Below are 26389 nucleotides of genomic sequence, written 5' to 3' on the forward strand. Positions count from 1 at the left end.
AAATTTTCAAGGTTAATGCTCTAGGATGCAAGTAGCACAACAGGGATAAGAAAACAAGAACAGATATGGGTATATACACAGCAGCAGGAGTTAGACTTGTTGGTTCTTTTAATCTCCTGATCAATGTTAAAGGTGCTTCAGTCTGTTTCTAGATTAAAGTTGCCCTTGCTAACATTGGCCACAGGATAAACCTGGAAACACGGGCACTTAGAACTGCCTCTAGTCCTCCTTTCCTGGTTTCTAATACAAGAAAAAGAATAAATGCATCCAAATAAGCTGTTGCATTTAGCTGATAACATTTGGTCTGCACAATACTTCACAAAGGACAATCCTGCAAAAATTCTGCGGTAAAGAATACCCTAACTACCTACCCTCTTGTTAATGGACCTTTGATGTAGAAATTTCCCTAAGAAAACTGAACATTCAATTACTATTAGGCACTTCTACATGCTCTGCCTCATTGCCATTCACCTACTAATGATCAGGCAGCAGAAACACATTACCACCTTTGGCAAGCACAAGCACATAGGTGATGAAGCACACTTGCAGTCACTGCCAGGTTCTTTAAAATAAGATTCTTCACTGTGCCTTTTGGCAACATAACATTTCCTTCCTGTATTAAATGACACTTCCTTTTCCAGTTGAGGTATTTGCAAAATGCCCTACATACAATTGGAGGCTTCAAGAACTTTGCACACAAAGAAAAGGACAAGGGGTAGTGCTGGGTACAGATGTCAAAATTTACCTCATATATTGAGATGGGAGGGTAGGTATTATCTATGTAAACCTACTTTTGGTTAACAGTCCTGTGCTATTACCACCTGTCTTGGTGGTGCTGTAAAAGAAATATTTTGTTACCATTGTTCAATTCAGAATAGAAGCATTTCAGACTCAACAAACAGGTTTACATCCCCGTGTGAACATCAGGTCAGCTCCATTCCCACATTTCTAAGCAGTGATCTCTGGTGCACTGAAATATAAGAGACACCAATAGTATGCTTCTTCTCTAAAGTGCTTCTGCAGGAGCTGTGTGGATGTGACATTCATCTGGTCCTTTTGTTTCTGTGTCTTTCTCATTGCAGCTCTCCACATCATGAAGTCCTGTCATACTGTTTTTGCCATCATCCATTAAGTCTTCGGCCAACTCTGTACTCTTCTTGTTACACTGACAGAAGTCACTGGAGCTCTCCAGTAAGTTGATGCAAAATTTGATAACCAGTGCTAGCCAGGCCATCCCAAAGAGGATCCAAAGAGAGATTACATTCTTGTACCAGGCTGGATAGGTGCGGTCTGGGTTCATCCCTACAACACAATCACCCAAAACATTTCTACATTAAATCAAGACTACCTCAAAGGAGGCATTTCATGTAAAGCAGAGACAGAGGACAGAAATATGACCTAATATTAGTGATTTCTATATAGACCCAGGAACTGTGAAGACTACCCATAAAAAAATAAATTCAAAATTAGAGCTATACTAAAGAGAAATTGTTCACGTATTTAAGTCCATAGTTTCTTTTCTCCATTTATCACTTGGCTTTACAACATTATAGTAGTATGTAACAGGGGCTCCCTTCAAGCAGAGAGGTAAGCAGGTTTTATGTACTGGTGTACATACCTTGTTAAGCCAGATGTGAGTGAGTGTCTAAGAGAAGTAATGACCCAAACAGTACTAAAATCTGTAACAACAACTGAGCCTTGGAAGACAGCTTGAAATTATGTTACCTCTGCCTGATTGCTCAGTTAAGTAGTTTGTGATCCTCTTGGAGCAGTCATATTTTTGGTTACAGTTCCCCGATGTTTCATGCAAAGAGGCTTCTATGGGCTAAACTGGTGACCGTAGTAATATTAAAAATAATAACACAGGCAAAGGAAAGGAATGAGGAATGAGCTTAGTCTTATAAAGTGCCTGGACAGCAGGCTGGGGCAGATTGAAAACTAAGGAAAGATACAATGCACAAACTAGAGGCAGCAGAGTCTCTGCATCGGCTTTTTCTCTACTGCTCCTCAAGTCTTGTTATTTATTTTCCTTACCTTAAAAAAGTTTGTCACTTTATAGCTGAATACCTGCAGCATGGCAGATACTACAAAGCACCTGATTCTTTTGGGACAGAGCATGAGGAGTTAATACATACGACATGGTGCCTCTGTACTCCTGAAAGTCACACCCTGTCCCAAGTTGCAACGAAACTCACACATAGGGCTGGGTTGAAACAGGACATCCACAGAGGCAGGTATTATTTAAGTGTTTATCATCTGTGACCAGTCCTATGTAGTAATCCTATCCTGTCATTGCCTGCACAGACCAGCAGGTCCCAAATTGCGGTCCATGGACTGTTATGGTCTACAAGATTATGATAAGCGGTAACTGGTCAGTGAAGCCACATTAAATTATTTGCATTTGGTATTATTACATAGTACAGAATACATTGTACATATTCTATATACATTGTATGTATTTTCAGTATAATGGAACTGCAAGGCATATTGAGGTTGTCACTAGCCACTGATAAATGTTTGGGAGCTACCAACCACTTCTGTGGTAACTACTCTTTGGGCTGCCTTTCTATATCAAGGTGAATTTCTGCCAGAAGGAGTATTATATTCAACCTTCAAACAAGCACCTTTCATCAAATGCTAAATTCAAAGGTATAAAATTTGTTAGTTTCTAAATAATAAATGAAAAAAAAGAGAAAGACTATTTGAGTCTTCCAAAGAGAATGCTTTATCCACAGAGATCATCTGCTAGGTGCAGGCTTGGGGATGAGAAGATCAGAAGTAGTTTAGGACCTATGTGGCACAATGATTCTAACAGAAGGACTTGCTCAGTGTGTAAATTAATAGAGTTCAGGGCCAGTAAGAGACGCTATGACAATATTACTAAATAAAACAGGCTAGGGACCACTCTGTAACTTCAATTCTAAGTGCCACAGCCTGGCTCATGTTTCTCCAAAAACTGCAGCTGTGTCCAAAGGGAACAACAGGGCATCACTCCTAGCATGTGATATCCCTCAGAATTTACCTGGCCCAGAACAGTGCCAGGAATCACAATAACAGGGAAACAGTGTGACAGTCACAAAATAATGCATGAACTCATGCTCTGGCCTTGCTTATTTTTATGTAGAGACATAAACTACAAACACAAGATTGTAATGCCAAAATGGTCTGGCCTCTACATGCCACAGGTCACAGACATGTATTCACTTATTCCCATATGAACCTTGTGTATCTATGCTGGTATGTTAGTTACAAACGTACCACAAAGGTGAAGGTATGCCTGGAAGTGAGAAGGTGTACTAGGGAAGAACTTCAAAAGTAGTTATCAGGAACTGAGAGAAATAAACCTGCTGCAGCGCCGAGTTCAGAAGCATCTATAAAATGCTGAAGTGGCTAGCTTCTGTTAAGCTCCGTTTGGATACCCTTACCCAAGATAACTTGATTCAAGCTAGTTACAGCATGTCTAAACAAGCTCTAGTCATAACTTTGACACGTTATAGACAAGTTCTATGGTAACACCACTAAATTGTCTAAGCACCGAGCAAGCACTATGAAGAAATGAAAATAAAGAATCCATAGTAAGGTGTTTATGTCTTTCTGTCTCCCAGGGATTCAAGGGTGCATGTGTTTCTATAATCAATTTCTTGTTAATGAGAAAGTCTTTATCAAAAAGGTGTGTCCTGTGTTTCAGCAAATGCATCAGACGTGGGTCCAAACCCATTTCCTCTGACAAAGTGTTTTGGCAACCAAAACTAGACTGTGCCTGGTGCCTGAGAGTCTACACCTAAGTGACTTAAGTTGCCTTTTAGAAAGCAGTTGTCTAGGGTTTTGACAAGGGAAATGTTCACTGTTTGATAATGGTAATGAAGAGTAGCATCTGCTTAAAACTGAACACCACTGGTGCACTGGTGTGCACCAAGTGCACCATCAGCAACTGCTGTGATTAAGAACAGCACTCCAGTCTGGCATTGTACTCATTCAAGAGACAGATCACCTGAATGCTGGAAGATTACTCATTGATATGGAAATGATTGCTTTGTGCTTTCACATGTGGCATTTCTATCTCAGAAATCGTGTCTTCCCCAACCTGTCCAATACCTACCTACCACAACAAGATTTATTATCAGGTGTGTGGATTGCTAACGGTGTAATACTGCCAAGGAGAAAATTTGATAAGCCACACTTTTTGCTTTGATGTTGAGTAGGTGAAAGCAATGAAATTGGAACTACTCACCAATCACATAATCTCCAAACCCAATAGTGCTGAGAGTAATGAAGGAATAGTAGAAACCCTCTTCATAAGTCCAGCCTTCTTTGTCAGAGAACAACAACGGAGGTAGCAGGAGGAACAATAACAACCCAGATACTAGTGCACAGGTCTTCATCAGCAGGGCAGCTTTTATCTAGTAAAACACAAAGAAAAAAAAAAAAGACAAGATTTACAAGGTGGCATGGAAAGTAGAGCTCACTTTTTCTGGTTGAAAATGATGTCGGACTCCATAAAACCACACAAACATTCAGCACATTCCACTAGAATAAACAGGATGGCTCTCCCAGTCAACAGAAAGTGGTCATTACTTTCATGAGTCCTAGATTCATGCCATTTTAAAATCTATTTCACAAATGCTCCAGCATAACCTACATATGTAATTCTAACCACAACTGATGATAAACAAACAAGCTATCCCAGAATGGGATATCCGTGAATGGCTCTATGGCTCTGGCAATTCTGTTGCTGTAAGGGAAGCCATTCATCACAAAAGTTCCATCATTTAGTAAACGTCCTTATCTGACACCTTATAGGGCTGTCATAAACTAAATTTATTTATTTCCGGTTATTCCTGAGCATTATTGCCTTTTTGGCCAAGAAGGTAGGCAGGCTGTCCTTGTTAGTCAGAGGATCCCAAATACGAGACAATGCTATTTGTCTCCTGAGCTTCATTGGAGAAGCATACCTGGCCACTGCTTACCTTCCAGTGAAACATCTCCTCCAGGCGATGGGCACAGCGCTGAACCCCCAACAACATCACCTGCCCGATTTCATTCAGGAGGACAAGGTTCAAGGGGATCCCAAACAGCGCAAACAAGATGCAGAAGATTCGGCCAGCCACAGTGCTGGGGCTTAGGTTCCCATAGCCTGGATAGGGAGGAATCAGGTGTTAAATCTACAACGTTCCCTGCTTGCTCTCCTCCCCTAGAGGGGGTGAACCTCCATCTTCTACAAAAGTTAGAGAAGGTCACTGTTCCAAAAGGACCTTTTTTATAAATAACTGTAAACTACATCTATTGTTTGTCATATCCTATTGCAGGCTGGAAAATAACATTTCTTCCCCTGCCAATTTTATTTAGTTCCTTTTCCATTTACCAGTGAATTTCCTCTCCCCTACCCACTGCCCTGGCTAGGATTTGACGTAAATGCAAAACTTCCGTTTAGTTCAGTTTTTGTAAGCATTGTTGGCATCGGGTTTGCTGGTAAATGATCCTGCATGGCTGTCAGATGGTCTCCGAATCAAAACAATACTGTTTTAATAATACCTTTGTCCCACAGGACTAGTGAACTTACCACTGCCTCCTTGCTTACAATCCTTTTTGTGCCACAAGTATAAAATACTCCTTATTCTTAAATTATAAAGTTGTTTGCCATGAGCCAATAAAGGCAAAGAATTATATATTTAACCTGAGTAAAATACTTCAATTTCAGACATAAAGAAAAAAGGCATTTGAAAGTTTGGCATTTTTTTTCCAGTTGCACCAATTGATCTAATGGAAGATACCGCCTAGCAAGCATAGCTTTACTTACACCATGGCTCAGACAACCATGGCTTCAACAACAATGCTGCAATATTTGTCTTTATTCCCCACATTTTCTCTATAAAATATCCTGTAAATCTGTAGACTTATGCTTCTGTAATTTCAAGTGTTTTATGCCATGAGGAAAATCAGATCTAATTTTATTTCACAGGATGCTTTAAAGACGAGGAAAGGACTAGCACGTAAAGAACACTTGAACAGTGATTTAACCAATTCAGAGACCTTGACTAGATTTCAATATCACCTTCACTCATTAGCAATTTGTGTATCTCTATATACAAGATTGACATAACCTGGCTAAATTTATCTTTTTGCCATGAATAATGCTATGACCTCCCAGCAACACACAGCTTCTGGCTTGGTGGAAACCTGGAGGTGCTCCCAACAGTGATGCCTTACTAACGTGCTTGCAGATGGTGGAGCTTTGGGACAAACAAGCAGCCCCCAGGAGGGAGAGGTCCAAGGGCTGGGCTCTGTACATGAGAAAAGTGGGCACAAACACCCACCGTTGGCTACACAGGATCCCATTCCTTCATAGAATCATAGAATATCCCGAGTTGGAAGGGACCCATAAGGATCATCAAGTCCAACTCCTGGCACCACACAGGTCTGCTCAAAAGTTTAGACCATGTGACTAAGTGCACAGTCCAATCGCTTCTTAAATTCAGACAGGCTGGGTGCAGTGACTACTTCACTGGGGAGCCTGTTCCAGTGTGCGACCACCCTCTCGGTGAAGAACCTCTTCCTGATGTCCAGCCTAAACTTCCCCTGCCTCAGCTTAACACCGTTCCCGTGGGTCCTGTCACTGGTGAACTTCAGTGATCATGCTGATTGCAGTCATGCTGACTGCAGTAAGCCACTGACCAACTACGTAGAAAGATGTGCCACTATGAACTTGTGATTTCTACACATTCTGCACTGAGCTTTGTACTGACAAAATCTCTCTCCATAGGCAACTCCACAAACAGTTAATTATGCATATACACTAGCAAACTACCCCCAGAAAAATGTCTGGCAGCAAACTGTTTTTTTAGCATGTATTTTCACCTCTTTCCTATCCCAACAAATTCTGAACTTTACAATCTGAATGGCTTCCCCTCCAATAATTTTAGGTTTGAATGTTTTGTAAGTCCCTGTTTTTAATGTACACGGTAACGCACCAAAGCAATGCCTCCAACAGCCTGTGCCTGGGAAGGGGGAGAGCCCCTGGGAAAGAATGGGATGCTGTTACGTAAGTACAGGTTGTTTTGAAATACAGTCAAACAAAGGGGCTAAATTAAGACCACAAAGCAGCCTTAATTCCAATGCTGTGTTCTTCATTTACGAGCAACTCCACGCTTTTATGCGCTCCCCCCTCTCCATGTAATTGCTGACAGTCATTTCTGCTGGATTTCACCCTTTCTAGACTAACAGGTGTGAGACAACGCAGGCAAGTAAATCAGACAGATGTTCCCATGAAAATGAATTTGAGGGACGCGTGCCTTATGTGATCCGTGCCACACTGACTATGCCACATTTCAGTGGACTGGTTCCAGTTTTCCTCTTTCATGATATTTAGGATGATTTGCAGGTTGGTCTGGACTGACGGGACAGAGCAGGGTTGCATTTACTGTAAGGCTGAAACCTGAAAACGAGTCGCGTACACCTATGGACAGCCTTTCCCAAGGGTTGTTTTCTTCTTCCCCTTCTATATCAAGTTAACAAAGGCTGTGTAGAGGCTTGGGCAGTTCTTTTTACCATAGCTTTCCAGGTTATCCAGCCTCTTGAGAAGAGGAAAAAAATAATAAAAATTCTAGAAATGGAGGAAAAAAGGTCCGTAATCTCATGTCACTGGGTGAAGCACAGGATTGTGGGGACCCCACATAGCGCTAAATAGAGAGCATCTAAGGTTAAGCTGTACATTGCATTTAATTTAGAAGAGCAAATTCAATGATGTAAGAAGATCCAATGTGTACAAGAAAGTCCAGCACGCCAAACACCAGACCTGTTTTGCATATGATTTATCTAGCGTCCTTGGGCTCAGCGGCTCAAGACAATTTCCTGAAGACTTGGTGAGCAGCTGCTGTAAACATGCCAAAAAATCCACATCCCATTAGCCTTTTAGACAGGATGCAAGGTTTGATCAAACAGCATAGGAGACTTGAGATTACGTAAAATACCTAGCAATTTATATCTGGCTGATGATTTACCCTTGCTTTTGGGCTAGACAAATAGGTATGAATATAGCTGTATGTGAACCTTAGTTGTTATAAACCTCAAGCAGGAACAGATAAATGGGAATTATTCTTTTCAGTAAAGGGAATGAGGGTAACTGGTGTTTCATACTGCTGTGGGCTATACATCAGAAGATCTCCACCAGCTTCAAGGACCAAAACAAACTACAGTGTCAGCAGTGTCACATCCCTCACGGACCTACTACTGGGATCTCACCTCGTGAATGCCTGTCCCAGGGGACACTGAGGGATGCTCACCAAAACGACATAGAAATCAAAGTGCAAGTGTTTTCACTGAAGCAGCAGGAGAAAATTCCTGTATAGCTGCTCTCATTTTGAAATAAAGTCCTACTTAATCCTCATCCTCAGAAGCAAAATAAGAGTGTTTTAATTTCTAAACATTCATATCCACTTTTACTCATGTGCTTCTGTTACACACCTTCAGTAAATGCAGCTTCATTTCCTACTACATTCCTGTGCACAAGGGATTCAGAGGCTCTGAGTACTTGCTAAGGGAAAGAGACAGGTATGATTAATGGAGTATTAGTGAAGTATCTCTAAATTCACATGACCATATCCCACTTGGAGAGTCCCCCGTTCAGCAGATGCAACTGCTGCTTTCTGCTACTGACAATAGGTGTTTTTTTCGGCTCCTGTTCTCACTGCTCAGCCATAAAGAAATATCTAAAGCAGAAAGCACTTAGACTGAAAAAAAAAAAAGTGGCTTTTGTCAGTTGCAAACAATTTGCAAATTCACCAAATTTCAGCTGGTAAAAAAAACGGATTGTCACAAAAAAGCCACTGGAAAAGACACTTCTCTAGCCAGTAACTTTATCAGCGGTTTGCGCATTCAAACATGTTTTGGGGGAGACTTTGGTTTAATTCTTTCTCCTACCTGAGTGGATAGAAACCATAACTTCCCAAAGGAGTGTCATGATCTCAAGGTGACAGGATGTTCTTGTGTAGGAGTAGGCAAGCAAAATACTGCCTCACCTGTTGGCAGTATTTTGCTTGGAACACACAAACACTCGGCGAAGCCTGGGAGCCAGGTACCTTGCCTTACACGAGTGTCTGATCCGCAGGGCTGTTGGGCAGTCCAGTGAGGGATGCCAGTGCTATAATTACATTATTTGCATTACACATTTAACTACTCTGAGAAAGATGCTCCACTTGGCAGCTGAGATCTCTGGTGAGCCACAATCCTGTTCTCCCAGGCACAGAAGGAAACTCCACACTCTCTCCTACACCCTCAGGTAGCTCTCAAGCCACCAACCTCCTGGCAAGAAGTATACTGCCAGCTCCTCTCCTAATGCTTTTCAGAAGATTTAAACTTTTCTTTCACTTGTGCTCTTTAGAAGTAACCTGAATGTTTTAATTCAGGCTAAATGAGAGTTGTGTTCATGGCAGATTTAAATGTTGCATTGAGTTAAAAATAAATATTAAATCCAATCTAGATGGAGAAGATGTCAGTGGTGACAGAACCTTGGGAACTGTGTCCAATAAGGCAAACTTTGTTTTAATCCTGGTAGGTTGAACCAGTAGGTATGGGGGAGATGCCCATCACTGTTCATTTTACCTGGTGCTGTGATAAAGTAGAGACCAGTAACTAATATGCTAAAAACATGTTTTAGCAGAGTTGTTTGGCAGTTTTGGCCCTTTCCGGTTCCAGGCAACAGCAAAAACTGTTTGCAGACTCCTTGAATATGTGACTCAAAACCTTGTGTGAAAGACCAGGAAAATGCTTGAGATGAGTACTGCAGTCTTCTGGTTGTTATATTCACACTGTGTATACATTGGAGGCTGTGTAGTGTGCTTAGTCCCAACAGAACAAGATGGCACATGGTCAGGAAAGCAGACTGAATTTGTCGGTTCTCAGGAGATAGCTCAGAGGATGTTTCTGTAAGCCAAATCTCCACTTCCCTTGGTGACCTCCCATGGACTGTTGTGTTGCATCGTTACTTGGACGAGCCCCTACAGCAGCTCTGCTGGTGCTAAGGGCAGAAAAAAGATCAATGCATCAAAGGTGCAGTGTTCTTCAGTGGAGAACTCCTCTGCACATAGTTGAGGGTCACAGAGGGTTTAAATGTAAAAAATGTCCCTAGGCTGTTATTCCACATTTTAAAGCACGTTGATGTCTTAAAGTAGTTAACTGGTGGACTAAAGGGCACCCATTCCACAGGAGCTCCATCACATGCTAGGCAGCAGTACGGAAGGTCAAAGTCTTAGAGACAAACTCTTGCTGACCCAAAGCCCTGTGCTGCTAGGAGTGCCAGGACTTTCCAGCCCTGAACTGGCTGTTCCTCCCCCCCAATAGGAGCCACTCATGCAACATACTAATTATCTGCAACAATATACCCAATATCACCCCTCACTCATCAACAGTCTGCTCCTTGCCTCTTTGCTAGCTCCTTCAGGGGGTTGCTGTGGGGAGCTTTCACACTGTGCTAACCAGAGAAGGGAAGACAGAAGGAAGGTCTTCACTTTCCTTTGTACTGTGAGATGGTTTATTTGCTTTTACTGCTTTGTTTCATGTTTAATTCATACAAATGAGTTTTGCTGTCAGAAAATGGGAAGGCAGCACTAGTTAATAGTATCCACTCACCTAAGATAAAGCGAGACATTCAGGCTATGAGAAAACAATATTCTTCCTTCTCTTAGGCTAACACAGGTAACCCCAATCTCATCTCAGTCCTTTCCCTTCCATTTTTTCTGAAATTACACCACCCTGTGGTGGTATGACTTTAGGAACTTTAATCTTGTGCCCCACTCTGAACTGGCTTTAACCTCGGTCCTGGTAGCCCACGCTAACTAGGAAGAGAGTGAACAGAGAATAGAGACTGTCAGTAAGGAATAAAGACCTTTGAGGGATAAAACCAACAGCATATTACCTTCTCTTTCTTTAATTCTGTTTAATAGTACAGCTCTAAAGGAACTAAGATAATTCTCCAAGACATTAAAGAGAAAATTCCTATAGAAAAACCAGCAGAAAATGAGATAATGTACAGGATCTGGAGTGACGTGACAAGCAAATACAGCAATGAAGGATGCACAACAGTGGGGAGAATGAATTGGAGAAGGCCAGGACTGCCAATCCCACATTATCAAAAATTATAAATGCAGTTCCATTCAAATTATGAAATTGGCCAATAATTATGTAGGCTTTGGGGCACTTTTGTTTCATCCACGTCTCTTCTTGGAGCCTTCAGGATTAGAGTACCAAGTATGTCCAGCCTCAGGTCAGAATCTTACTATGCTTTCTAAGCAAAACTCATGTACTGCTTGTAATCGCTACTGGAAATTGATGAGGCTCTGATTTAAATGGAAGAGGGGGATAACATAGCATAGAGAAGACTGCATCCTGAGTCACAGGGATATAAACAGTGTCATGGGGGAAAGCAGCTAGTGTCCCTCAGATGATGTCAATATGGAAAGAAGCTATCATCCTTTCCTGTAGCCTAGAGAGAGTTCTGGTGAGGACTTCAGAGAAACACGAAAACCTCACCACAACCTTCTCAAGAAAAACTTTTCCACTGTGTCAGCTCCTACATAGCTGTGCCTTCCACATGAAGCTTCTTACTGTGAATCACTCTGCTGAACTTCACTGAGTTTTTGGGAAGGACTTTGTCTCTTTGCTTGACATCACAAACTCAGCCTTATTCTTAAGCCAGGCAGTGATGTCCAGGTCAAGAAGGCTGCGCCAGCTATTATCTCCAGAGCTTGTATAAACTTCCGAAGAGGATTGTTAACTTAGACTCAAGGTGAAGGTCTGTGAGGCTGTGTGGTACTCCCTTCTACAGCATACTGTCATCTACAGAGTGTTAAGACACTAACCTGTACACAGTTAACAATTTAAATTGGAAAACTAAGAAACAAAACCCAAAAATCAAAGGCCCAGTAGTTCAAAGCTATCTGTGTAGACATGAACAATTGCAAAGTTATTAGCAAAGCCCCTAGAATCACAGTTTAGGCTTTAAAACAGTAAGATACAAGCAGCTATAACATCTGGTATTTTTGCCCCGATATGAAGTTTTCCCACCCCACCACCCTAACTATGGGGGCAAGAAGTCTACTTAAATAAAAAAGGAAAAAGAGCAGCTTAGGCTTTCACAGAGTAACAGCCAGAAATGTTTAGTCCAGATCTTTGCCAACATCACAAAAAGTCCTTATATTTTAACATGACAAATTTGATTCTCCTTAGGTGTGGTTAATTTAAATTAGACAGTTTAGAATTTAATCAGGATTAACTATGGAGGCAAGCAAAACAGCTCTAAGCAGATGCTGCTTTGTACCGGAGGCTGGAAGGAACTGCCAAGGCTTTATGCTGGAAACCCACGGGCTCTGCAGCCCTGTCCGATGAGGCTCCACTGCCATCATCTGGTACAACCCGTACCTGGTAGTAAGACACGCCAAACAGAACAGAATGCATGCAAAAGAGCAGGGCAGAAAGATGCTCTGGATCACAATAATTTTATTTTAAGCAAAGCAAAAAACCACAACATCCTCTATGTTAGCTGTTGTTTTGGGGCTTAATGTTCTGAAGTCAATGCTTCTTCAATAACTATCAGAGATAAATCTAAATAACGCTCTACGTGGGTGCACAAAGAAAGTTCTGAATCTAAAATGTATTTGAAACTGAAGAGAACTGACAGATGTGACGTAAATCAGGAGAACTGATTTTTTTTTTTTTAATGTATTCAAGGACTATCTCACCACATCCTCTTCCCCCATGTTTTTTAAAATACTGTGTGATAAAACGTTTTATAATACATAGTGAGAAAAGATGTCAGGGCAAGTTATTAATGGTTTTGGGAACTGGTGACATGCACTGTCAATAATTAATAGGTATGGCGTAACCTAATGCAGATACTAAATCCATTTTATTGTTTCCATTCTCTACCTCCCCAATCCCTTCCCATCACTCATTCATAGCTTCACATTACTCATTTGCTTGGAACTTGACTTAACTGAATTGTTTCATTTATCCAACTATGGGACTTCAATCTGCACATGCAGGCCCTCAGCCAATACAAGTAGAAATAAGAAAGAATAAATCGTAAATAACACCTCCAAGGATTTAGCATTCAATATTAAGTTTTTCAAAATCCTTCCTTCTTCTTGTAACAGAAAAAGCTCATTTCAATGTACAATTCACCGCCTACCTCTTAGACAGCACTAGGCTTGGGAAAGAGATAGAAAAGTATAGGGAAAGAGGTTGTGGGGTCTCCTTCCTCAAAGATTTTCAAAAGCTGCCAGGACATGGTCCTGGGCAACCTGCTCTGGGTGCTCAAGCAGGGGTTGGACCAGGTGACCTCCAGAGGTCCTTGCCAACCTCAACCACCCTGTGATTCTGTGAGACAGGGAGTATAGGTATTGCAGCACCCTGAAGTGATACTACTTCAGGACCAAAAAATTGAGTAACTTAATAGGGATATGTACTGAGCTAATTATTCCTGCATCTAATTAGAGGTCATTACTGCAATGGCAATAACAAAGCATTCTTAGTTCTAGGGCTAGTCTATTGCGTGCTTACTCATTGCATGACATAGACAAACTATAGAGTGCTATGATATAGACAAGCTATATGAAGTCCTACAAGGCTGGACCGTATCCAATAGTACACGTCCTCATTCCTGCTCCTTTCCCACCTATAAGGCTGCCCTGTGAGTGGGGAACTCTTACCAATGGTGGTTATTGCAGAGATGGAGAAGAAGAAAGACCCGCTGAAGTCCCATCTGCCCAGGCTGGTGGTGTTTCCCTGGAGGGTTACACCGCTCTTGTAGGCCTCGATGATACCCTGCAAAGAGACAATAACATGAGATCCCACAAACTCAGAAGACCCAAAAGCCAGCATACTTACTGTCAGTAAAGGGCATCTACAGAATAACAAAGTTGCATGTGCACATGGTGGATCATACAGGTAAACATGGAAGAGACTGGAGGGCAAGAATTGCCTAGAGAAAGCCTAGCCAGTTAGATAGTTATTGACTGCCCTGCCGCATACAGGCTAGGAAAAGAAAGTGTTTCCAGATGGCATATTCTAAAGGCAGAACCCCCAGAGCAGCAAGTAAATGTGCAAACATAAATGATACATGCTGGACACCTTATCTACACTGGGGTGGAAAGCATGTAGTGTAACATATGACAGAAACTACACAGAATGGCCAGTCACTAGTATTCAGCAACCTGTCCCCACCCAAGTACTCCAACTATGAATATATGGTTTGGATTAGCAGGATGCTCAATTCTGTTCAAACCACCCGGGAACGACTCAGATGTCATTATGGCAAAGCGTACAGAATTATGCCAAAATAAGGTAACAGACATTTTTAGCAGCGCCCACATCTGACTATGCATTCTCACACCAATAAAGTTAATGACATTGATGTGAGTTGTGTTGAAAACAACATTAGTCACAGCACGTACACTAAGCTTTTCACACCCACTGACCAAAAATCTTTTGGAGGCGATTTCCTTGAATGCAAAGTGTAGTCAAAAATAAATAAAATTCATCACCTCTGAGAAAGACATGCAGATACCCAACACCGCTATCCCTTCCCTAACTATAAGAATGCTGGTAAAGCTTTCACCATTGCTAATAAAAGGAATCACTCTCAGGTTAGAGGGCATCAGTTGTAAGTTTTACAAAGAAATTGTGCTTCATGCATCCATCAAGCAAACCAGTGACTCAAGCCTGCAAAGCAAAGCAGCTTTGTCCCATTTTACTGATGAAGACATACTATGCTGTAAGCAATTTCTGCTATCATACATGGCTGTGAATTAAAAGTAGTTTCCAGAGACCCAGTCAGCATCTTTATTATAAGGACCATTATCTTTTTTCTCCAAAGCTACTAGTTCTTACACTAAGAATAAGGAACAGCTCTTACGATCAACATATATTTTCTTCCAAATAAGAAACACCATTTGATAGTCATTCTCAGACTTATCTTCATTTACTCATAACTCAAGGCAATTTAAACAATTCAGGGTTGCATCATAACCTATTAAAGTCTGACAAAATGCTCTTCTGCTTTTCTCTGCACAAGATAGAGGAGAAAGCCCTTACTCTGAGAAGGGCTAAGGACCAGATGCTGTATTACATTATGCTTCCTTCAGTGAACTGCTGCCTTGAGTGGAGCAACACATTTGAAAAAAAAAAAAAAAGGGGGGGGGGGAAGGAGGAAGAGGGTGAGAAAGAGAGAAAGATTTTACATCAGGAAGTCTCCAGCAGCAGGATTCGTTTTGCACAGATTGCGTGTAATTTCCACTTCTTCCACAGCCACTATCTGCACTGGGGTTCGTCAGGCTGTCTGGGATGCAGGCTCTGACCTTTCTCTGTTCTCCACGGTCTCTGATGATGTTTGACGTCAGGTTTAAGAGCAGCGTAAGCAGTTCTGCAGCCAGGAACCAGGGTGCCCAAGAATATTAAATAACTCCCCAAATAAACCATATAAGGGAGACACTGGAAACTTAAATAGATGACAAACCTGTATTTTCCCTTCTCCCCATGAGAAACTATTGGCTAAATCTTAAGACGAAAAGCTTGTTATTCTCTCAAACTTTCCTTGTGCAGCCTGTCATCTCAGCAGTTCTATATATTTAGCCCTGAAGACATATATACATGCTGGAATACCAACAGCGTAGCTCTCAGATAAATGATCAGCTTGATTAGATAGATGCATAAAGCCCCTCTGCGTACAGCATGTGTGTTTTCCATTCTCCCGCCTAATGTCCTGTTGGTATTAGCTCAGAAGCTGACAACATTACATGATATCAAAATTTTAAAGCCAGAAACTTCAGACACCTTAACTCCAGAGAGGATAAGAAACTGTGGCTGAATTGGCCTAGAGAAATGAAAGTTTCTCCACATAGAAAGCGGAAATCAGCACACTGCACAGGATGTCACGTGAGAAGCAAGTCGCAGGAACAAAGGCATTAAGTGCTTAATTTCACATCACTGCATCACTTCAGTTCTGCATGGTTTAGGACAAGAGACTGGCAGGTGTAAGCACCCATGCTAACTTTGCAGTGATTTACAACAGTGAAATGTCTGCACTGTGTTAACTTCTCCCGAGGTGGTGCTACTGCCAGGAAATACAGTTTGTCTCAAGAGCCTGCAGGTAGCCTCAAGTGCTTGAACTGAATGGCACGATGATCCTGCACTTACCTCTATGAGGAGGAACACACAACTCACTCGCTGGCACAGAGCAAGCACTGAGCCTGCAGTGCCCACTACTTCTGTTTCTGGGGTTGAGGTACTTCACATACTTACAGGAGGTCTTCAAGTGCCTTCAGCACTATGCCTCTGGCTAAGTATTTCCGTGTTAAATCTTGTTATCAAACATCCAGATGACATGATTAACCGCGAGGATCACTGTGACTGTCACAACCTGATGTGGGGATCACTGAATAATCATGAAAATCAAAACCACTTGAATAAACTGTCACTCCCAGGAGAAATGTCAAGTTGAATACTGGCAGGATAAAAGAGTTACTGATGCAACCCTGAACGTGGAGGATTCTTAGAAGGTGCAGAAAACAATACTAACTTTTTTTTTTAAAGTAAGACTTTTATTACAATATTCAGAGTCAACCTCTGATGCACAGCAACAATGTTGGAAAATAAAGATTTATTCTTCTGAGAAGAGTAGAAGTGATGGAGATTACAGATGTGCCCATATAGGCAGATTTGTGAAAGAAATCCACAGATGGCTATTAATACACAAAAACTACCTCTGGCACAGCAAGTTATCGGATCGCAAACTCCTGGAGGCTGAGGATTCAGAGAAATATTTGCCCTAATTTCACAGGCTTCTCTAGACATCTGCTTTTGGTTACTGCTTTTTTTTTCCACAAAAAAAATTAAAAGTGGTTTATCATTTTTGATAGAACACACAGGAGAAACCAAGGTAATAAATGATCAAGTAGAACAGATGGGTTCTCCCTGCTCTTCCCATTGAAAAAGCACTGATATATCTCTGCTGCTGATTAAAAATAACATAAACAAGCCACCACCCCAAAAAATAGAAGTATTGGCCTGTGGGTGCAAGACAAAGAATTGAATCACATACATTAGGTGACATCTGCTTGGTCCCTTTAGCCTGGCTTTGAGAACCAGACATTTCCTGCTTCGCTTTACATTGATTTGGGGGAGAAATCCTAAGGGTTTTTCTTTTTCTCTTAATTAGGTTAATCATTTATATGGTGTCTTCTGTAAAATCTGATGCATTAAAAAGTACCTAGTAGAAGTAGGGTTTCAAATCCAGTTTTTGAAGAAGTGCTATCTGCCTGATCTAATACACCAGTCACCGTGAACACAATCCATCCTGAACTTGTTGAGTTTGGGCTTGGTATTTCGGGAACTTGAAAGGTCTTGTGTGTAACTCAGAAGTATAGGAAGGAAGCAGTGGGTGGTTAAAATAGTCAGAAAAAAAAAATAACCCAGAACTCAGTTCTGCTTTAGCTTCTACAGACAGACAAGCTTCCCCCCTCTAAAATAATAACAACTTGTGGGTCACAGGCTCTACTACAAATACTTTGCTGACAAGTCCTGTATCATATTAAATCTCCTATAGAGGTTTCTATGGAATTGCTATAGGATTTATAAATGAGGAGCTTTGAGATTGTTGGGCTTCATGAGTCAATGAAACTCTGGAAGCTGCCACATTTTCTCATAAACTAGGCTGCTCTGTTTCTTGATAGTACCATGCAAAGCCTACTTGCACAGTCAAGTCTCATTGTAGCTGACAATTAGAAAAAAGGCATGAATTAAATGCAGATGTCTGTCCCATCACCTTTGTGAATAAGCATGCTTTGGGTTACTTACATTCAGCTTCCGCCCTGGGTTTGCTCAACCACGAGCTCTGAAGTTTTCACTGAGGTACATCACAAACTAATGCTTGCAAGTGCACCCTTTATGTTAGATCATTACATCCCACTACAAATTAAAGCCTACCCATCCCACCTACACCATCCCACTACAAATTAAAGCCTAGTTGTGTGTGTCCTTCTGCAGGGAATTCCCTCCTTTAATTCCAGCCCACTGGTAACTCCACGAGGAAGCTGTAGATTTCTGCTGACTCCCTCGTCTAATGTGTCTCAGACATATCAAACTTATTTAGAATGGCAATAACCTTTTTTCCTTCTCTATTCAGTTAGGATAACCATTGCTGGTTCTTCCTCCAGGAGCATCCAAAAACAACAGAGTCCCAATTTCCTTATTGCAGTTAAAGAAACACAAATAAAAATATATAAAATCACCGCTTCATCCTGACTGCCTTTCAGCCCTTTTCAGCCTTGGGGCTGTACTTTCACGAATGACTGATAATGAATGCTTCACTCCTCCTGTAAAACCATTCCACATAGCTTTGCCCCAACAAACTCAATGTAGCTACAGTCATACCAGAAAAATTAAACTACCTGTTTGAATTACACTTCCAAAGGAGTTTTTACTCTTCAGAGAAAAAAAAAGAAAAGAAAAAGTGAGGAATGAGGTAGCCTATTTAAGTATCTCCAGAAGCTTAATACACACAGCCTATGGAGTGTATTTCTCTTTCAAATTTTCTGAGTTACATCTTTTTCTTTCCCAGAAAAATGTAGGTTTATTCATTTTCCATTTTCTGTAGAGTCACTCTTGCCTTCAGCCACATCTTTTTTCTCATTCACCGTGTGTGCTGTGTTATCAGTTCTGGGCAACTCCTGGCTTATCCACTTCCTCTTTTCTAAACTGTCTTATCACACATGGGCCCCTCCACCACCAGCTCATAGCTGCAGCACGGCTTCTGATCAGCAAGGGCTGCAAAATGGAAAAACATTATTTACTCTGACCTCCTTAACACCAACTGAAAACTTCATTCTTCACCTCTGTGCTGATTCAGGTGAGTTGGGTACAGCTTTCAAAAAAGGCACTTAAAAGTCAGCAATAATGCATGTGTATACGTGAGCCAAGATACTACCTTACCTTGCAATCTTCACCTTCTCCAGAACATTATGCTTCTCTTTTTATAATCTTCACAGCAAAGAATAAAGTTTTATATAAATGATTAATCAGACTGACTCTGATCTATCTGCCGCCCCCCCTTCCCCCCACAAACCGTAATAAGATATAAAGTGACACGGAGGAACATGAAGACATGGAAGATCCATGACCATTCAAAGGATGTCCATGAGAATTCCTAACTCTTCCTGAACTATGCTCAAAATTTCTCTCATATTTCTGGGCAAAAACTTTACTGGAGGAAAGTATCATGGAAGGAGTCATACAAATGACCCTTTTATAAACTATGGTTCCAGTCACTGTTATTGTCGTCCTTGTGCTTCTGAACTACAGCATTTTGGCCAGAGTTCACAGTAAACTTTAGATATCTTCGTAGGCAACAGCAGCATTTCCTAATTGCATTTGGAAGCAGTTCTCCATGAAGGCAAAAAAGCATGAGAAGGGACTAGAGTAAGAAATTTCACTCCCAAGTTTAGTTGAAGCTTACACATTCTTATATAAATCACCTTCTCCGGAGAGTATATGGCCTCCTGAAAGTTGTGTAATTTCAGATTGTAAAGGTGAGGAAGTGTCTATCAACGAGGGAAAGGAGGCATTTCTAAGGCACCAAACTATCGTTTAGATTAATGACAAAATATAAACTCACAAATATTGTGCCTCAGAAATCATGTGTAATATTATATATAAACACTCATTTACTTTTCACAGAATACCAGCTGTAATCAGAAGGAAATATGAATGTTAATCTTGTCTCAGATTGTGAGGACAAGGGTCAATTAACTTCAAAAAAATAAATAAGTATATTATGGATTACACCATTCCCAGCTATGAGCTCTGATCCCCTGTTCTGGCCTGGAGTGGAAGCTTACTTGAATTCTGACCAAAAGAAAAGCAGGCACAAGATTAATTACGGATGCTGGATTATAGACTCCAGCTGCTTTCTTTAGACTTTTACTGTTGGTGCTGGGTCTGCACTAAGGTTTCTAGAACCCACTTAGGCTTACTCTTCTAAGGGGAAGGATCAAGAGATGCAGTAAAGAACAACAGTGCTACAATCAATGCTACCCTGAACCACTAACACTTTTTCTGAAAAAGAAGTTTTTTTTTTTTTTTTTTAATCTAGGAAGACTGTGCAGCATGATTCAAGGGCCAAAGCACTGTTATTGCTTCCCAAATCCAGCAACACAAGTGACTCAAGAGCTGAGATGCAACAGAACTAAATAGGACCTGGTGCATTGCACTGCCTATGTAACCTACAGGACAGAGCACAGCAGGTTGTGTTACGTCATCTGTGTAAAATTGAGAAGTTCTTTCTCTAGTAGTTATTTTCCTTTTAGTTGCTTTAAAAAGGATGGGGATGGACTATCATGGACAAGTAACTCTAAGAGTAACCTGCATCTTTGAACAGCTGAGAAGATGTAACATCTCTGATAGGCACCCCCAGTATTTAGATGTCTGCTGCTAGTATGGTGTCCCAAATCCACCTTTTTAAATACAGGTACTTGACATTACATCATTGACCAGAAGACCTAAGAGTGAGTCAACTCACCAGAAACAATGGCGCATCCATAGATTTTCTCCTTACCTTTCAAGAAGTCCAACAATGTACCACTAGCCTATTGCCCATCCTGCTTTATACAACAGTTTCCTACAAATTTTTCTCTAAAAACTTCTGTCAAAGGTTAGCAGATAATGTAAGCACTGAATGCAAAATGCGCATACTCTTGGTAACATAACCACAGCTCTTGTTAATTAACAGTTAATTTCCTTCTTGGATATGGGTCTGGGCAAAAGTGTACTGGCTATAACTTAATCAAAACTGTAACACATTTTGATAAGAAGGTAATGAGAAAGAGCAATTACAGAAGATTGACCCTATGTCACCTGTGACAAGCCAATGGAAATTTTGACTAAAGTGGGTCCTATAAAATTATCACTGCTCCACAAGACAAGGATCCAGTGCTGCTCCATACAGTCCCTTATCACTAGCTGGTGATCTCTGCTGCTCACTCCTTAATGGTCAACCAGTGCCACATCATCTGTGGACAAGATGACTTTAGTAAACTGCATTTGCAGGTTTTTATTTCCTGACAGCTGGCACAAAACTCTGCTGGTTCAATGTCAGCATAATCCAAAGTATTGATGAGGATCTTCCAGTCACATGGGAGCTAGTTGCTCTTTTAATCATGAACTTCATGTAATTCTAGATGTTGACTCTAGAGATAACAGTATCTAGGTCCAGCTGCAGGCTTTTAGTTTATGGCCTGCCCTTTAGAATTAGGTCCTTTTCACTACACCTTCAATCTTGCCAGGCAAGAGTATTTTTAATTTAGCTCACCTTTGATTTTTTCCTTCCCAATTTATGTAAATGACATGGCTTAATTACCCTCTTGCATCTATAATAATAGAAAGTGGGTAGAATAATATAATACAGGAAATAGCTGTATTAGGTGATAAGGTTACAGGAAAAAAAAAAAGCAAGGACAGCATGAAAAGGATATCCCAGTAACAGCCCAACACAGCAAACACAGTGCTGCAAGTCTGGCCCTACTCACAATCTTCTGAAAAAAAGAGATGTGGAAAAGCACAGTGCCTATAGCTACATCAGTGTTTGCAACCACTGACAATGCTGCAGGAAGAAGAGCATATTCGGAGGACAGCTCAGCTGCAGCAGTGCTATGTATACTCCTCCTAGGCAGTAAAACAGAGAAGCGCATCAAGCTGGGCAGTGTGCTTAAGACCTCTCCCCCACAAAGGTTAGAATGGCTCTCAGCTCCACAAGATGTGACAAAGCAGAAAGTGCCTTCTTTCTGTCCAGCCTCACTCATTGGACACTTCTGGAAGGGTTCTCAAATCTGGAATCAATATCATTCTTACCTGGACTGCAACTCTTGGATAACTTTTCTTCCCCCCCAGTGGAGTCCAGTTACTGTTCTTCACTGTACTGAGGGTTCATAATCTGAAATCTGCTTTATTGCATCCGTTTCCACCTTCTGCAAACCATGTAATTTAGAGCTTCCTTTGATGTGACCTCACATTTTGCCACATAAAGACCACCACCACATTTACAATAACAAGTCAGATATTGCCCGCTTTGTACGTTGCCTAACATCTCTTGAGGAACTGTTTACTTTTGTTCTTGGTGAACAAGTGGTTGTATCATAGACTTTGCTTATAGCATCAGAAAAACGGCCTAGGGTTAGATAGGTCAAACCCAAACATGTTTTCCCTGAGCAGATGTTACTGGGTGCACAGTAGAGGGACATGGGGCTGCAGTCTCTCTGTTCTCCTTTACACTGTCCTTACTCTAGGCATAAATAATGAAAGCCAAGAAAAATGCAAATCAGTCTTCCCCATATGCACACACACACATTCATATATGTACATAGTAACACACATGCATGAATTTTTTTGTGTGGTTATACATAAACCAGTTGCACGTGCTACCCTCAGTTATTTAGAAAATGCAGAACTGCAGAACCCTGCAGGGGAGGAGCCAGACAGAAAAAAAATAGCTGTGGGAAGCACGGACCTGCAACTACAGAGGTCACACACACTGTTCTAACGCTCTCTCCTCGGCTGTTCAGTTTTTGTTGTTGGTCTGCTATCTCCAGCTCCTTCTCTCTTTTGTTTTGCTAATTTGAAAATTGCTTCCAACCCAGAAAGATCTAAGCCACTGAAATAACAGGATGAGTTTGCTGGTTTAGCTACCACTGCATGGTTTGTTTGCCTTTCCTCCTGCCCATCTTCACACAATGCTCTCATGCAAGCTCCTCAAGGCAGGAGCTCTCTGCTGCTCTCCATCTGCACAAGGGCTGGATGAGTAGATCTCCACTTGCGGCTGGTAACTAGGAACTAAGCAATAAACAGGTTGTAAAATGATGTTTGTACGTTGCTTCAGCAAACTGGGATTTTATGCCATATTGGCTATTATGCACTTTAAAATAAACATAGAGTTTAGAATTATCTACGATGAAAAGCCATATGAAAATAAGAAGGAACTGCTAGTAATGTCAAAGCAATTACAATTCACTCACTGCTTTATGTTTTCACACTCTTTATATGTCTTTCTTATTTGCAAATAATCAGCTGTGTATCTAGAATACAAATTTGTTATCTGAAGAGGGTTATTGATGCATTGCCTGATAAACTCTGTCTTAAGCAATTTACTGTACAGGGATTTTTTTTTTTCATGAGAACACTTACAGTAAACGAGCAATGTGACATAGGAAATTAAAAAAGAGCACAGGAAAGAAGCAATCCTGTGAATTACCTATTTAAGACAAATTTCTGACTGTGAAAGTTACTGAAAATAGCACACAAAGCCATTCAAACGGACTACAGCTTCTCAAAGGAAGAATGCATGCACAGACATTCTATATAAAATGATACAAAACTTTCTACTAATGTCCTCATCCAGGGCTTGCTCAGGTCACAATTAAATACTCAGATGGCACAATAAAGCAGTGGCTGGTCTAAAGGGCTTTGGGTGGCTGTCTTAATCTCTTGCCTACAAGACGGTATCAAGAATTAGTAGAGGTCATCTTGCAGTGAAACAAACCATCAGAATGACATTGGAAAGACCTTTCTACCTACTCAGTTGAGACTACTTTCTCTACTACTATCACCTCGTTACTCTCATTCACCCGGGGAAACCCCTTGCAGCCCCATAGGCCAGCACAGAGTGAAACTCAGTCTGGAGCTGCCTCCGTGGAATGCCAGGCTGGTCTGCTCTGATGCATTTCTCACACCTCCCAGATGAATTATTTCAAAAGGCTATCTATATTCCTCAGTTGGAGCTGTACACATCAGACAATATAAATAAGTACCATAGTACCTTTCAAGGGGTACCATAGTACCTTTCAAGGGGTACCATAGTACCTTTCAAGGGGCCAAATTTGAAGACCAAAGACGTGATCTGCACTTTCACTCTGCTACTGACTGCCATGGAGGATTTACCATCTAGAAAGTCAAAGGATGAGAGCCTGACACAGGTTCTCAGCACAGTTTTGTCTTACTGAAACTCCTGGTAAGGTTATCCACTTGCTGTGTTTCTAGTTTATTTATTTATTTATCTCTGCCAGAAAAATAAAGTGGTGGAAATATTTATCTTTTAGGTCCTTTGAGCTCTGATGACCAGCTACCATGCTTCCAGCCACTACCAAACACCGCTGGCACGCTCCACCCCACTTTTTGTTTCTCAGTGCCTATTCGAGGTAGGCAGCAACCAAAAGAAGCAGCATATAACCAACTACCAGAACCCACTGATCTAGAATGGTTTGGGAATATATTTACGACATTTCAATATTATAGGCTTTTCTTTTTTTCAAACAAAGAGTGAACACAAAGGCCATTTTGCTTGTTTCGCTCATTTCTGTACCCCAGGATGTAGTCGCTTGTACTTCGGTGAGATTGCATTTGGCCCACCTTCGTATTTTGCAGCCACCCTGCAAACATCCCCAGAAACTTTTCCAAGGTTACGTCTGTGCTGCATTACCAGGATTTTTTCACTTCCCTTTAATTAACAGGTAGAAAACTGATGGAGGAGGGGGAGAAGGTTTGACACCAACACTAAGCCCAATCCAACTTACCACACCAAAGCCTCTCCATTAGAACTCATTGCTTGGAAGCTGCCACAGGGTATATATAACTCATTCTTAATTACTTCACCAGCGAGCCTGAACCACTTGCAATTAACACCAGGTCCTACCCCACCACCACCACCACCTTCCTCCTGCCACTTAAACCCCAACCAAAGACGGCGGGGCCGAGAGAAGCTCCCCTGGTAGCCCCCCTCTTGGTGGCCCAGCTCGGCGAGGGCAGGGGCTCACCTGGATGAGGCGCTGCAGGGCGGCTCCCCGCAGGCAGGTGTGGTTAGCGAGCAGCTCCCAGTGCTGCTGGAGGAGCCGCCGGGCCGCCTGCACCTCGGCCGGCCTCTCCAGGGCCTGCAGTACGCCGGCCCCCAGCCCCACGTAGCCCACATAGGCCACCAGCAGCACCGGCACCCCCCAGCGCCGCCGTCGAGCCTCCGCCGCCCCCATGGCTGCCGCCGCCGAGCCGCCGCGGGGCTGAAGAAGCCGAGGGCGGGAGGAGGCCGCGCCCGGCCGGCCCACGGCGCCTCCCCGGCCTCCGCCTCCTCGCCAGGCGGCCTCGGAGCTCCCTGGACCCGGAGGTTCCTGCCCCAAGGCCGGCTGTGCCCCGAGGGAAGGCGGCCCGGTAGTAAACGGGTCCCTGATAACGGCTCTGCCGTACAGGCGATGGGAGGTGCCGCCCGGTTCTCCCGCGGAGAGCAACAATCTCTGTGGGTGTGTGAAAAGTTTGTAGTTCACCTGTTCTGGTGCAGTGTGGAAGCTGAAGGGGAATAAACGCACTAAATTTCTGAGTAGGGTGCCTTGATGTGCCATCTAAAATCTTCCTACACTGCCCTGCGATTTTCTTGTTAGTGGAGTGTTTGTGCTGTTACAGGTAAGGCAGCGTTCAAGCAGGCTCAGTATACCACTGACTGGTTCTGGTAACGTGCTAACATTTTTTTTTTTTTTTGGGGGGGGGAGATGCTTTAAGCTCATGGTTTTACTGACAAGATGCAGAATTGCACATGCAAACTGCTGCCAGCATGAAACTGGCGATGCTTTGCTAGCCCAATTCCTGCTTAGAGACATCATCCTACAGGTTCATAAAAAACAACCAACCAACCAACCTTGTGCTGCTCATTGCTCAGTCTTAACTCTACCTTTTCAAAGTATTCTTCACTGAAAGATGTTTAAACTGAAAAAAAAAGTCATAATATATCACAGAAAGAAAAGATATTAAAAATGAACGTACTCAGTTTTCTTTCATTTAAGGTACAGAAATAGACACATGAGCTGCACTTTCACATTATAAACACATTAAAATCAGACAGTTTGTACAAAGCACACTACTAAATATGACCCTTTTGAAACATTGCTGACTAGTCATAGAGCATTTAATGTTTACACTCAAATTATGTTAAACAAATTACTGGTGAGGCACAGGGTTTGTAACTACAAGCAAGACTGCATGCAAACCCAGGGCATCAAGCATGTGCTTGCTAGAAGGCGTTTGGGGAGGAAGAGAAGAGATTAAAGTTCACAGCAAATCTTTGAAGAATCTTGTAATATTTTAACAAACTGACTGGCTCATATTCCTGAATATTCTCTGCAATGTCACTTTGCAATCAGAAATAAAGTGTTTTACACCTGAGGAGGATACGTGTATATCAGCCTTCTATTTTAAATCTCCAGAGAGACTGGCTCAAATATTTGCAGATGATGTTCTGGTGTTGTCTGGAAGGTACCAAAATTTTGGAGGATAAGAAAGGGCTTGCTGAGTGAGGTTAAAGGGTAAGTGTAAGCCT

The 26389-nt window shown here is 41.8% G+C and overlaps 1 protein-coding gene across 1 annotated transcript; it reads right to left on the bottom strand.

The window, feature by feature from the left end:
- Window positions 1–490: 490 nt before the first annotated feature.
- KCNK17 (potassium two pore domain channel subfamily K member 17) lies at window positions 491–25377 on the bottom strand. Its single transcript, XM_040552829.1, has 5 exons — window positions 24846–25377; window positions 13701–13815; window positions 4968–5134; window positions 4232–4400; window positions 491–1302 (listed from the first exon to the last, which is right to left on the bottom strand). The coding sequence occupies exons 1-5, from the start codon at window positions 25053–25055 to the stop codon at window positions 1007–1009; spliced, it is 957 nt and encodes a 318-aa protein (XP_040408763.1). The 5' UTR covers window positions 25056–25377; the 3' UTR covers window positions 491–1006.
- Window positions 25378–26389: the final 1012 nt, after the last annotated feature.

The sequence above is a fragment of the Cygnus olor genome, chromosome 3 (assembly GCF_009769625.2).
Source record: "Cygnus olor isolate bCygOlo1 chromosome 3, bCygOlo1.pri.v2, whole genome shotgun sequence".
NCBI lineage: Eukaryota > Metazoa > Chordata > Aves > Anseriformes > Anatidae > Cygnus > Cygnus olor.

Excerpts from the sequence above, each read along its gene's own strand:
- KCNK17 (XM_040552829.1), bottom strand. The coding sequence starts at position 25,055 with ATGGGGGCGGCGGAGGCTCGACGGCGGCGCTGGGGGGTGCCGGTGCTG. Across the intron at positions 4,401-4,967 it reads AGGAGATGTTTCACTGGAAG|ATAAAAGCTGCCCTGCTGAT; the intron begins GTAAGCAGTGGC and ends GTGTTTTACTAG. Across the intron at positions 1,303-4,231 it reads GTTTGGAGATTATGTGATTG|GGATGAACCCAGACCGCACC; the intron begins GTGAGTAGTTCC and ends ATTGTGTTGTAG.